The 14,232-nt window shown below is 48.8% G+C and overlaps 1 protein-coding gene across 5 annotated transcripts in view; it reads right to left on the bottom strand.

Annotated features, from left to right (window-relative positions):
- Positions 1–3,288: 3,288 nt before the first annotated feature.
- Positions 3,289–14,232, bottom strand: part of RCC1 (regulator of chromosome condensation 1) — a 29,206-nt gene continuing 18,262 nt past the window's right edge. For 4 of the 5 annotated variants that reach the window (XM_068539296.1, XM_068539295.1, XM_068539299.1 and 1 more), the window contains 10 exons: positions 10,100–10,181; positions 9,476–9,541; positions 8,439–8,626; positions 8,078–8,257; positions 7,153–7,249; positions 6,916–7,038; positions 6,256–6,411; positions 5,886–6,005; positions 5,386–5,538; positions 3,289–4,441 (listed from right to left, as the gene is read on the bottom strand). In XM_068539296.1, the coding sequence (XP_068395397.1) occupies positions 4,266–4,441; positions 5,386–5,538; positions 5,886–6,005; positions 6,256–6,411; positions 6,916–7,038; positions 7,153–7,249; positions 8,078–8,257; positions 8,439–8,626; positions 9,476–9,541; positions 10,100–10,172 (1,332 nt within the window). In that variant the 5' untranslated portion in view covers positions 10,173–10,181 and the 3' untranslated portion in view covers positions 3,289–4,265. The remainder of the gene's footprint in view (positions 4,442–5,385; positions 5,539–5,885; positions 6,006–6,255; positions 6,412–6,915; positions 7,039–7,152; positions 7,250–8,077; positions 8,258–8,438; positions 8,627–9,475; positions 9,542–10,099; positions 10,182–14,232) is intronic. The other variant, XM_068539298.1, reaches the window with a different exon arrangement.

Raw genomic sequence — 14,232 nt, 5'->3', positions numbered from 1 at the left:
TGCGCCTCCGACGCCTTCTGCGCACGCTCCGCAACTCGGCGCCCAGGGCCCCGCCCACGTGCCGCTTGGGGTCTTGCCGGATTCTTGCGGGCGGGTCTCCAGACTGGAGCCTGCGGGATGGGGCGGGGCAGACACTGCCTGGCGTTGGACGGTGGGTGGCGCGGGTGGGGGCTTTCTCGGGTTTCTTTCTGATTTTATTTAAGCACACACGTACATATAAAATTACAGAAGTAATTTTACGCTCGTTGTAAAAAATTGCAAGTATAAGCACTTTTTTTTAACAAGTGAAAGATCCCCTTTGGGAACCTGGACGATTCAGTCCCACTAACTCTCTGTGACTTCAGGCAAATTACCGACTGGCCCGCCCCAGCCACCCCTTCACCCCGCATTTCCCAGTTTGCGAGACATTTCTGTTGACGCTGCAATGGGATTCTTTCATCATTCCCGTGTATAGCCCTAGGGTGCGGGGAGGGTAGAGTTAAAGTGAGTGTAAATTGGGGCAACCCTGTCTTCTCAACCAATCAAATCAATCCCCGTCTTGTCACTTTCTTGCGTCCACATCCCCTACACTAATCCAAACTGCCAGTTCTAACCTGTCCCAGAACAGTGACCTGCTATAGAAGGCCCTCAAGTAAACACGATTTCTAGATAATCCTGACCATTTGACTCCTAATCTGGGAGTGTCCCAGGCTTTAGCCTCACTTTAATACCCATTTCTCAGAATGTGAAGCTTCTGTAGGTGGTAATTGTCATCTCCAACAGTTAAGGTCATCGCAAGTGCCTGAGAATCCATTTCCGGGGCTCCCTCTGGGCTGGTAGGCCACTTCGGCCCTTCCTTACCAGCTTATACACCCCAAACTTGGGATGTTGGGCCCCAAAGTCAAGCACTCATGAGTCTAAAGTCTTGGATCCAACCACAAGTTGCCAAACTCCAGCTTTATCCTATTCACTGCCACAGTAGTGTAGTGGTTAGGTGCTTTGGCTATAGATTTGAACAAACGGAGCCCAAATCCCAGACCCCTCTCACTAATTATTTTGGCAGGTTATTTAAACTCTCTGAGACTAATGTGGATAATAACAGTGCTTACCTCATACCATGTTTGTTGTGAGGATAAAGTGAGAAGTCGGGAAAGCACTTGCCCTCATGCCTGGCTTCCAGTAAGTTCTCCAACATGGCAGTTGGAGGCCTTCGAATTATAACTGGTAACTCTTTTATTTAGTACTATTTGCCAGCCCCTGTGCTGTGCTCTTTGCTTACCATTTTTAAAATTTATTTTACTTATGGAAGATTTTTAAATGTTTATTTTTAATTTAGAATGTAAGCTTTATGAGACAGGATTCCTTGTTTGCGCTTTCTAATCAAATTCCCACAACCACGTCTGGGATATGGTAGGCACTGAAAAAAAAAATTGAATTTATGTCAAACGATAAACAGCTGTCCCTCACCCCATCTATCCCTATTTCCAACTTCCAGTCCCTTGAGGCAACCACTTCCAAATCTTTTCCCTAAAATCTGTGTATTTCTAAATAATATACTTTCTATTCATTTGTAGTTTCAGATATTTTAGGGACTGCCCCTCATACATACACACTTCTCCATCTTCTGATTATAATTTGTCAAAACACTGAACATTTACATTATTATGACTTTGCAAATATCATTTATAGCTGAGCCATATGGGGTGATTACATTTGTTTTGGGGTAACCAATTCAGGTTGGAGGAGGATGGGAAAAAAGGTAAAATTGAGAATACCTGATGTGTTTGAACACAGCAAAGGAGATTTACACTTCTGATAGAGATATGAACATCGAATAAATGATACTCACACCAAAAAACTAAGCATGTGAAAAACAAGGCAATTATTAACTACAGGGAACTTTAAAATGTTCAACGGTCATAACAGCAAAGGCTTGTGGGGCCTTTGCTATGTGCCTGACACTGTTCTAACGTATGTAAAGCACCTACAGAGAGCTTTATAACTCTTATGTTCAATACAAGGAAAAGAAACTGAGGTTCTGGGCTCGGGTGGAGGCTGATTTAAATTCTAGCCTAGTCTGTGCACTTGGTAGCTTGGCCTCAAGCTAGATACTTGAACTCTCAGGGACTTTTTCCTGAGGGACAGCGATTCCCACTTCACAAGGCGATCAAATGAGCTATTATTGTATGCAAAGTGCTCAGCACAATGCCTGGCCCCTTTAAGTCCCAATCCACAAGAGCTGTTATTAAGGATAGGGTACTTTCAACCTGCTATATTGTCAAAAGGGAAAACTTCAGTAAATCTAATCCAACTGGACTTTTCTGGGGGGAGTGGGGGTGGGAAGAGCAGACACACAAGTGCTTCTTCACAAAGAAAATACTAAAATCAAAAGTGTGATTTTTCCCTTCTAAGAAGTCAATTTCTAATCAGGATAGTACATGCGTCAAAACTAAAAGTTCAAGGAAAAAAAACAATCACAGAATACATTTTAAGTTATTTTACATCATATTCATTTTTCCAAGAGTCACTGACATCGAAGAATCCTCCTGGTACTAGTAAAACTTTCCTGCTGTAATATACAAACCTCCTATATCAGCACTGTCCACTGTAACTTTCTGCAGTTATGGAAATGTTCTATAAATTTCTGTATTTGCATAGCCCAAAACCATAGGCACTAGACACTTCTGACTACTGAGGACTTGAAATGTGGCTAGTGCAACCGAGGAAGTTCATTTTACATTTTTACAGATTTAAATTAAATGTAAATAGCCACATGTAGGTACTGACCACCATACTGGACAAGTCAGCTCTATATGATTTGGTTGCTCAAATGCCTGTGAAAATCTACATCATTATGCATTAAGTTGTTACTGTGCAGTTAATCATGTTTAATCGGTTACACTAGCTTTTGAAATGATACAGTACATCATTAAACTTAGTATAAGTATTTCTAGAGATGTACTGTACTCAAAAATCTTGGTTTGGGATTAGGATATTAAAAGATCCATCCCATGTCTCACATATTATACAGTATAATTTTTTTAAAATCCAGTGATTCCTGAAACATAAATACCTAACAAAAATCAATCAACTCTTTTTTTTGATTTGTCTAGAACAGCCACTGTTCCATACAAAAAACAAAAAAACAACAAAAAAACCCCCCCAGCTGACTGGCACACACCATGACCTCTCAACATCACTGAAGTCCTAGTCTTCACCAGGGCTACAGGCATGGGGTTATTCTGCCCGTCCCAACACAGCAGGTGCTCCCTTAAAAAAGCAGGGAGCATGTAGAAAACAAGTGGCCTGTTTTATAAAACTCTTAAATTTATTCAAAGTGTTAAAAGATTTCACTCTCCCCTCCAAAATACATTTAAAAAAAAAAAATCAATACTCTTCTATTTTTTCAGCCACTGTACAAGCTACTGCTTCCCTTTCTGGGGACCAGTCTCTGCCCCTCCAACCCTCTTCCCCGCCCTCCCTTCACTCTCAATATTGCTGTAAGTTTGCTTATAAAGCCCTCCTTCCCCTCTCCCCGAGGTCCTGCCCTGCAGGCATAGCTTCTTTTCTGGATTTCAGGCCCTTGGCTGCAGGTGAGGCAGGTTGGATGGGTGAGACTCGGCAGACAAGGCCTGAAGGGCAGAATGCTTTGTGCTTCTGGGAGAAAGGCTGACTGGCTTTTTGATTGATCAATCGGAGGATCACTGTTTTTCTTTTTGCCCCATGGGCACCTGTTCAGGGCCAAATATTTGGCTTGGGGTTGCCCATGGCTGGGTAGCCCTGCCCCTTCTCCAGTTATAGGTCCATGACAGCTGGGTCTCAGGACTGTACCATCTGTCTGTCTGTGGGTTGTGAAGGACAGGAAGAGTGGCACATGACTAGAGCAGGGCTTGATGGAGCCCCGACTTCTCAGAGTATGGGCACCAAACACGCAGGGGAGGAAGTTTTGGTTTTTGATAGGCAAAACCAGGGTCAGCCAGGACCATGGGAAGTAGGGATGAGGCGGAAAGGTCTAACCACATAGCTGTGGGGTCAGCAATGTTCCTTCTGATTAAAACCCCCTCCCCTCTTCCATCTATCCCACCCTCATCCTGTAGGTCCCAGGATGATTCCGGAAAATGAGGGAAAAAAAAGAGAAGGATTCTTTTCTGCTGATGGGAAAAAGGCAGGAGATGACAGAGTACTTGGAGCTGGAAGAGGCCTGCTGGAATATGTAGACATCACGGCTTCCTTGCTCCAGGAGGGAGGTGGGGGGGGGGCCGGAAACCAGGCCCTCAGAGGCTTCATCAGCTCTGTTCCTTGTCCTTGACTAGTAAGACTGTGTGCTGGCCCCCACTGGACACAGATAAGACCACACGGTTCTCCAACTGTTTGCCTGTCATCTCCACGGGGCTCCAGGCATCCTCTTCCTGTCCTGTGCCCAGCTGGTAGTTGGTGCCCATGCCCCAGGCAAAAACACGACCTACAAAGGACAGAAATACAGGCAGCTGTCTCCAGGATCCCAAGCCCCACCTTTCTGTAGTGTGAGAAGCCTGGCACACGAGGGTGGATTTTGGCCTTGGCCTGTGGCAGCCTGGCAATGTCCCAGCCTCCGGGCGTTCAGGGAAGCTGGGAGGAGTCAAGGAGATGATGGACAAAAAAGAGCTTTGTCAACCAGAGACCGCAGTCCTTACACATTGCCAAAAACTTCTCCCTGCTCCTAGGCGTGGCATTCAAGGCCCGACAATGACTGGCCATTCCCCAAACCCCTATATCACCTCCATTCCCAGGACCACCTGCCTTTGAGACTGCTCTGGATGCCCTCCTTTGCTTATCATAAAGGACTGAACCTTCACGATGCAGTACAAGCTCCACTTCCTCAGGAATTCTTCCCAGATAATCCCAGGTCAAGCACCTCTGCCAGCCCGATTTCTCAAGGCCTCCGTGGCTGTTCCACTCAGGCTTTAGTGACCACTTGTCCACACCCTCCTCTGCTCTGCTTGCCAGGACCCCAACTACTAAGCCTTCTTTCTCTAGTAAAATTCTAAGTACAACTCCCTGGGAAGCCGGCACCTACTAGGTTGTAAATAAAAAGGTCACCATGGTATAAAATGTAAAGAGAAGCCTGAGTTAGGAGTCTGGAGACATGGGTTCAAATCCTACTGCTTGTCTGGGCCTCAGTGATATATCTCCCTTTGCTGTTTTTCTCCTCTACAGAACAAGTCACCTCTATTAAAATAATGTGTTTACCCATTTTGTCATCAAAGCCAGAGCTTCTGACAATCAGGTCAAAAGCAATGTCATCACAAACACTGTTCTCCACACCTCAGCTCCATCTGATGGTGGACGTCAGAGCCTACTGGGCACTTCGGTAAGAACCACGACCCCCCGACTCCAACCAGACCGACTGTGGGCAGCCTCACTCACCATCCTTGGTCACAGCATACCCCACAGAGGCCCCACAAGCCACCAAGGAGACGGCGGGCAGCCTGGAGATGAGGGTGGGTATGCTCTTCTCCTCGGCACCTTCCCCAAGGCCCAGCCGCCCATACTCAGCCCGGCCCAGGCTGTATGCTCTGCCTGTGGAGGAGGGAGAGAGACGAGGGGTAGCAGAGGGCATGCTCCAGGTAGGCCAGGTGAGCACCTATATCTGTGGGAGCTGGTCCCCCATTCCCAGGGTGGTGAGGTCTGCAGTGTCCCTTTCAGTTTTGGGGGAAGCCTGGGAGAGCCCCCCGCCGGCCCCCATTGAACTCACACGTGGAAGAACACCAGGACGCTGGGGGACGGGGGCGACCCTCGTGGACCCACAGCCAGCCCAGTCCACGGAGAAGGCCCAGGTTCCGAGCACCATCATCTCCGGAGTGTGGCCAGGCCTGTGCCTAGGGAACACTCCACCTCCGACCCAGAGATGGACCAGGAGGCCCTACCTTCCGAATCCATGCAGACTGTATGGTGCTGGCCACCAGAGAAGCCCACCCAGGACTTCGTGGAGTTCTTGAAGGATGTCAGGTTCTGAGGTACAAAGCAAGATTCTGTCCCTGGGGTTCCTGGGGGAAGAGGCCAGGACAGAGCTGTCAGGGGTGAGGGTGTCCAAGGAGTTGCCTTCTTCTTCCCCTCCCAGTGTGGCCCCCACCCCACACCACACCAGAGTATTTATATTCTCATTTTACAGATGAGAAAACTGAGGCTCTGAGGGGTTAGATGACCCCACCAAGGGTGCACAACGAATGAGTGGTGGAGGCAGGACTGGAGCCCAGGTCACTCTGGGCGACCCTGGACGATGGGCTTGGGACTCACCTAGCTGATGGTAGTTGGAGAGGCCAAAGCCATATACATGGCCCTCAGAGGAGATGGCAAAGGTGAAGTAGGCACCACAGAAGGCATCCTGGAATCTGACATGGCCCCGGCTTCCCCTGGATTTCAGCATCACACACTTGGGGACCAGAAGTCGTTCTGCAGGCAGAGAGCAGGCCAGGGTCAGTGGCAGACACACACGGCCTCTCCTCTCTGCCCCATCTGTTTCTCCTTCACTGCTAAACCCCTCGCAGGAAGACTAGGCAGGGACTCTTGTCCCTATTATACAGAAGAGGAAACTGAGGCCAGGAGAGTCCAAGTGCCTCACTCAGACTCCCACAGCCACAGAGGTAACATTTACCTGGAACTTACCATGTGCCAGACAGTCTTTTATGTAAACTCATTTAACTTCACAACAACCCAGTGAGGTAGGTTTAGAGGTAGGTGGGTTTAGAGATGAGAAACCATGTCCAGGGGCCCACAGCCAGTAGCTGATAGGGCCAGGATTCAAACCTGGGGTAGTCTGGCTCTAGAATCTGAGTCCTTAACTACCACTGCAGGTCCACCTGATGCAAGCCTGAACATAGAGAATCCCTTCTGCCTCTGACCTTCACCGGGGGTGGCTTGCCAACTTGCCCCGCCAGAGGGACCTAAGCCACCTACCGAGGCCCTGCCGGCCACCACGATTAGCAAATAATTCAGGCACGCGGCCCAGTTGGCCCTGCTCCCCGCAGCCCAAAGTATAGAGGTCGCCATCAACTGTCAGCATCACCAAGTGGTCGTTTCCTGAGGGTGAGAGGAAGGCAAGGGATACAGGGCTTGTCTGTAAAGCCCAAGGCTGGGCCAGCCCCCCAAAAAGGTTCTCCAACTCCTGCCCAGAGTGAGTACCTGCAGACTCACCTGAGGCCACCTTCACCACGGGCATACTCAGCTGCACCTGCACAGGCACCATGCTCTTTTTCATGGGTTCCAAGAGCCCGATCACACCATTATTGTCCTGGAAGGGAGGGGCGGAAGAGTTTTCAGCCAGTTCTTCCTGCCTCATACCAGCCAGATCCAGCTTTGCAGTCAGCCACAGAGCTGTCTGGTGAAGGGCACTGGTGCCAGATGGAGATGGAGAAGTGGGCAGGAGCCAGGCCACATAGTGCAATACTTACGAATGAAATCATACGTGGTCTGTGATTTGCATTAAAATAACAAAGGAGTTGGGGAACGGAAGGGAGTGAAGATGAAACAAGTTTGGTCATAAGCTGATAATTGTTGGGGCAAGCACATAGAGTTCAATATAGTATTCTGATTATTTTTATGTGTTTGAAATTATCAACAAAAAAATTTAAAATCAGCCCCAATGAGGAAACATCAGATTCCTTTATTTTTGACATTTCAAAATAAATCGAATACTAAAGTACCAAAACAACTTTAATGCTGTATCTGCTTTTTAAACCACACTCTCCTGTCCTGGAAGTTCTGAGATGTGCCCCCAAACCCCTGAGAAGTGTGGAAGAGGGCTGGGAAGGGGAGGGGGGAGGTTGAAGGCAGGGAGATGGGTCAGTAGGCTTCCTGGCTTAGCCTCAGCCCAAAGGCATCCCTGACCCACCCCTTTCCCAAGACGCACACATCATAACATCAGAGTCCAGGGAACAGCAGTGGTGTGGACAGGCCTGGATGAAGAAGCCAGAAACCTGGGTCTGGGCCCAAGCTCTGCCCAGGGCCTTGATTTCCCCACCAGTAAGTACAACAGGGGCCTCGTGACGGGTTATCTTTGGGGCCCCACCAGTTAATTCTGCCCACCAGCCCCCATGCCGTCTTCCAGACCCAGTCTTACCCGGAAGGAGCCCCAGAGGAAGACACGGCCATCCTCGGTGAGGGCTGCCGTGTGACTGTCTCCTGCTGACACCTGTATCACCTTCTCTTGCAGTTCCACTTTCCCAGGGACCATCTCTGAGCCCTCCACTGATGTGTCCCTTCCCAGGGCACCCTCATCATTGCAGCCGAAGGAGTAGACCTGTGCCCAGGATGCCCCCGTTAGTGCAAGGCCTGGCCTCTCAGTCCGTTCTTGTTTAGGCCAATCCCTGCTCGTCTAGCCAGCTCCATCTCCACAGAGTAATGTGTGTGGTTCAAAGCTCCTTCCCCAAGCCCCCTACTAACCCCAGGCCCTGTCCCATCCTGTGCCACCCCCAACCTACCTGGCCACTTTTGCTTAGACACACAGTGTGCATGCCCCCAGCCTCAGCCTGCACGATGTCCTCTGGAATGGGCACCAGGGCTGGCTTCTTCCTCTCCATCACATTCTCGCCCAGCCCCAGCTGGCCCACGTCGCCCTGGCCCAGTGTCAGCACCAAACCCGGTTCTGTGTTGTGGGACCTATGTGAGACTGAGGGGTGAAGAAGACAGCTCCTGAGTGTGTAGGATGACGGGAGAGAGGAGAGGTCACTGCACAGGCTCTGGGATCACACAGACCTGGGTTCAAGCCCCTGCCCTGCCACAGACCATTAGTCTGACCTCTCCAAGCCAAAGTTTCCTCATCTGTGAAACGAGGATAACAAAAGCACTTACCTCATAGGGTTTTTGTGCAGATTAAAAACTGAGCACATTATCAATGTGAGTGGAAGGAAATGGAGACGAGACACTCAGTATCGGCAAATGAATCTTGGTGGAGAGGGTTAAAGAACAGTGGGGACACAAGCTAGTTTTCCTGATAGGCTGTTCTTGGTCCGGAACCATACTAACAGGGCATAATAACGTCTACCCCTTTACCGACTGCTTACTAGTGTTAGATTGCTTTGCAGCCCCTCACATTATGCTACAGACCTTCCGTTCTTAGGATCCCACTTTATAGAAAAGGGAACAGTCTCAGAGAAGGTCATAGAATAATTAGTAGAGTTTGCAGTGCATCCTCAGACTGTGACTTAACCCCTGGACACAGGTACACTGACCCCCACTCTGCTCCTATGTGGGAGCAGACAGGCAGCTGAAAAGGAACGGGTAGGAGTAAGAGCCCACACAGGCTTTTGCAGAGAGGAACACGCCAACCGGTGTGCGGCACAGGGCCATCTGCTGGCCAATGGCGACCGCCCGCGGCCCCGGACAGCCAATGGCGTCCAGCCCCTCCCCCTGGGGGTATGGCCAGGCTGCCAGGACTGCTGCGGCTGCGCAGAGGGTGCGCTGGGCAAGCAGCCCCCTGGTCGGGCTTTCTGGTCGGGAGGGCTCGGCCCGCAGGCACCTTGGCAGGAGCGGGCGCCTGGAACGCGGCGGGAGGCAACGGCCCTCACTGCCTGGTTACGAGGGTCTGCAAAAGACAGACAGTGTCTGAGTGTGGGTCCATACTCCCCCCTCCCAGATTGGGGGTGGCTCTCTCTCCTCCCTGACTCCCTCCAGGGTCCCAGGAGAGAGGAGACCACAGCCACCTCCCTCCAGTGCTACCAGGACATGATCTCATTTTCCTCACGACAGCCCAGTGAGGTTGCCCATTTTATGAATGGGGTAGTAGTCCAAGCTCAGTGAGGTTGGTGATTTGCCCAAAGTTACATGTAGCTAGAAAGTGGCAGAGCCAGGACTTGAACCCAGTCTGGAGGTCAATGGTCTTAACCATGATGCATTACTGCCTGGGGCAAAGCCCTAGGGTCTAGTTTTTTGCCAGTATCTGAGTGCTTTTAGGTAAGTCTCTGCCCCTTTATGATTCCCAGAGGGTGGGATTCAGTGAGCTACAGGAGACTCTCCAGCTGGGTGGAATTCCAGGACTTCCAGGACCCTCAGCTTCAAATCTCAGGGAGAAAGGAGCCCAGTTCCAGATTCTGGGGGTGCCAAGAGGCCACCCATACTGAAGTAGAGGCCAAGGCCAACTTACCCTTCACCTTCTTGCTTTTGGGGAGGGCATCTTCGGGGGATGACCTTCTCTTAGTTATACGCTTGGGTGGCATCTTCCTGTCCTGAAAAACCCAGGCAAATACTCCATGTCAGAAATGGCAATCATTTTCCTGCTCTAATTAGGCAATATTCATCAAAAACCCTAAAAAAAAGTGAGAGGAAATGCCCAGCAATTCCACTTCTCAGAATTTATCTGAGAAGAACCAAATAATAAATACACCCAAAGATTAAGATCCATAAATATTCTCTACTGTATTCTTCATAACATTAAAAAAAACAACAAAAAATGGAGCAACCCATACACTCAGGAGTAGGGGACTGGCTAGCTAATATGTGGTATATTGATGATAAAACAGGACGAAGCCATTGAAAGTGATGCTTTCAGAGATTTATTTACTGAATCATTGCCAAGTAATATAAACAGATTGAAAAACAGCCCATCATCCTATTTGTGGAAAAGAAAAAGCATACACATATAAAAATGTGTGGAAGGAAATACATTCAATATTGATAATGGTAACCTCTGGAAAATGGGATTATGGACAACTTTTACTTCTTTCTTTGTACCTTACCTATATTATATAAGCTACAAGAAACATTACACGTATTTTTAAAATTTTATTATAAAAAATTAAAACACTGAAGAACATTAAGTGAAGTATCCCTCACAACTCCTCCTAACCCCGACATAACCACTAGTAACTTTGGTTATACATTACTGTCATAATCAGACCACACACACAAAGCTGTTCTCATTAAATAAAAGCAAACCAAACCATCTGTGCCCTTTGATCCAAAATGCCACCACTCCTGGGAGGAACCTGGCTTTCCTCTAAGCAGTCCAACAAGAGATAAACACTGTATACACACTCACACAAACAGCCAGTGTTACAAAAGGGGGAAAGGAAATCACCTATGGGTGACAAGAAGGGTTGTTGCACCTAGCACGATCCCAGGCAGCTGAAAGCCTCAGCCCTGAGGCCCCTCACTCCTTAAACTAACTGCTGCTGCCTTGCCTCCTCAAGGCCTCTGAGAACAGACTTTCTCCCCAGCTATCTCAATTCCAATCCAGCCCAAATTGTGTCGAAAGCCTTTTTCCTCCACATAAGCAGCTTTGGAAATAAATCTTTATTGAGCCCTGGTCTTTAAGGTTATGAAAGACAGTTCAGTTGTCTAAGCCTTAGGCTCCCAAACTCTAACGAGGGCAATTTGCAGCTACCCAGATACAAAAGTGGTAGAGCAAGTAGTGGTTTAGAGGAGCCAGAATATATACTCAGCTGCTTTCTAGCTGTTTGACCTTGGGCAAAGTTATTTAATCTCTTCATGATTCAGTTTCCTCCTCAGTAAAATGGGGATAATAATAGTACCCACACCCTGTTGTGACGTGTATGGCTAATTGAGTTAATACTGTAAAAGTAATACATATTAAGTGCTCAATAAATCAATGCTGGTGTTATAACATCTAGGGTCTGTCCCAGGTGATGCTCAGGCACAGCTCTCATCTAATCTAACCCACCTCTCCTCCATTCTACAGAAAAGGGATGGAGACTCTACCCAAGGCTACAAATGGAAAGAGAACTCCAGGTGCCCTTCTCAGGCTCCTCTGTGGGCCTAAACAGCACCCCATTCTTCTTCCCTCCCTCTCTTCCTTCCTTCCAGTGGGTCCTAGAGCCTCAGCCTCTCCAGCTCCCCATTCCATGGTATATGAACACAAGGTGAGTGGCCTGGAATTTCCAGGCCATTTCTGCTGACTATCCTGGGGGAAGAGAACAAAGCACCGAAGGTGGCGAAATAGCCAAATGCCTACAATCCGCCAAGGCCGTGTAGGTTGAGCCTCTGCAGGTTGTGACTGGCCCAGTTTTGACTCTGCTGAGGCATTTCTGTGTTTCACCCAACTTCTATTTTCCCAGGGTTGAACTCCTCCCTTCCAAGCAGCCTCTTTGAAACCCCTTTTCCCACACTAGAAATGCACATTCCTTAGGATAGAGGAAATTGGATTCATCTGCCAGAGCTGTGGTTTGTTCAGCCCTGCTTCTGTGACCATGGTTGACCTCTCTGGCAGCTTTTTTTTTTTTTTAATTAATTTATTTCATTTCTTTACTTTTGTCTGTGTTGGGTCTTCGTTGCTGCGCACGGGCTTTCTCTAGTTGCGGCGAGCGGGGCCTACTCTTTGTTGCGGTGCACGGGCTTCTCAGTGCAGTGGCTTCTCTTGTTGCAGAGCACGGGCTCTAGGCGCACAGGCTTCAGTAATTGTGGCCTATGGGCTTAGTTGCTCCGCGGCATGTGGGATCTTCCCAGACCAGGGTTCGAACCCATGTCCCCTGCATTGGCAGGCAGATTCTTAACCACTACGCCACCAGGGAAGTCCCTCTCTGGCAGCTTTAACCTCTCTGAGCTGTACCCTCAACTGTAAAAAGGGATGCAATGACCACTTCCAGGGCTGCTGTCAATGCTGAATGAAGCACTTCCCTGGTGGTGCAGTGGTTAAGAATCCGCCTGCCAATGCAGGGGCACGGGTTTAATCCCTGGTCCGGGAAGATCCCACATGCCGCGGAGCAAATAAGCCCGTGCGCCACAACTACTGAGCCTGTGCTCTAAAGCCTGCGAGCCACAGCTACTGAGCCCACGTGCAACAACTACTGAAGCCCGTGTGCTTAGAGCCCATGCTCCGCAACAAGAGAAGCCACCGCAATGAAAAGCCCGCGCACCGCAACAAAGACTAACCCCCCCTCAACGCAATCAGAGAAAGCCCGCGCCCAGCAATGAAGACCCAGCACAGCCAAAAAAAAAAAAAAAAGACTGAATGAAATGTTTGTAAAGGACTTTGGAGTGCCAAGCACACAGGAAGTATTCAATACATGGCAGCATGTACTCATTCATTCCATGAATGCCTATTACCACTGCCAGGTGTAGCAAGGAAAAAGGAAACTAACCCTCTCCCTGTTCTTGTGGAGCTTAATTCTAGTGGGAAAGACACACACACACACACACACACACACAGAGTATTATTACAGATGGTGCTGTGTGAAGGATAGGCAAGGCAGAACAATGTAAACATACTTAATGCCACTGAACTATATACAATTAAAAATGGTTAAAATGGTCAATTTTATGTTATGTGTATTTTACCACAGTAAAAAAAAAAAAAAGAGAGAGAAAAACTGGGACGGGGGAGGAGATATAGGCCAGATAGGTAACATTTGGGCTAAGACTTGAAATACTAGCAAGAGAAAGCTAGCAGGGGAAGACCCGGACAAAATCACGTGATGTGCTCAGGAACCTGGGGAGGCCAGCAGGGCTGTAGTTGGACAGTGGTGGATCACATGGCACAAGGGGAGCAGGCGCTGGATCATACAAGGCCTAGTAGGGAAAACAGAAGAGTTTTAAGAAAAATGTCTTCTTAACGATTGTTCTGGCTACTGTAGAGAAAATGCAATGGTTTGGAAGAGGAGGCGATTGCAGGCATCCAAATGAGAGAAGTCAGTGACTTGATTTGGTCTGAGGCAAGAGAGAAAAGTAGACAAAACAGATCAATTTAGGAGACAGGCTTGCTTTGCTGGCGGATTAGATGTGGGGAATGAGGGTGAGGGAGGAACCCAGAATGACTTTTTCATCCTAAAAAACCCAGCCTCCCTGATCCCCCATGAACTTGGCCAAACACAAGGACCCCCAGGCTTTGGCTTAAGTGACTAGGTAGATGGTCGACTTCCAGTTACCGAGAACACTGTGGGACAAACAGGAGAGGAGAGACTGAGAGGTCCACCTCACCAGGCGTTTTTGTTAAGTCTGAAGTGCGTGGGAGCGGACCAAGAAGGGATGTTAAGTAGGCAGAGCTGGATGGGTTAAGGAGTGTGGGACGTAACAGGTATCCACTGTTTCTTGTACCCCTGGCCAGGTTGCCAGCCAGTTCACTGTGTCCAGGGCCCTGTCCCGCCAAGGGCATATTTCCCGTCAGTTCATCAGAATGACCTGCAGCAGTTAGCTGTGCTGGGGAGGGAGACTGTGTAGTAGCATGGAAAAGTACTTACAACCAGAAGTGAAAAAAAAGGGAACAGAATATATCAGCACATTGGTGCTGATGTTGGGTTGACCTGTGGGCAAGGCCTGGAGTGG

Source organism: Eschrichtius robustus, chromosome 3 (genome assembly GCF_028021215.1).
Source record: "Eschrichtius robustus isolate mEscRob2 chromosome 3, mEscRob2.pri, whole genome shotgun sequence".
NCBI classification, from domain to species: Eukaryota; Metazoa; Chordata; class Mammalia; order Artiodactyla; family Eschrichtiidae; genus Eschrichtius; species Eschrichtius robustus.
The sequence above is the reverse complement of the archived record's forward strand: the minus strand, read 5'-3'. Positions and strand labels throughout refer to the sequence as shown.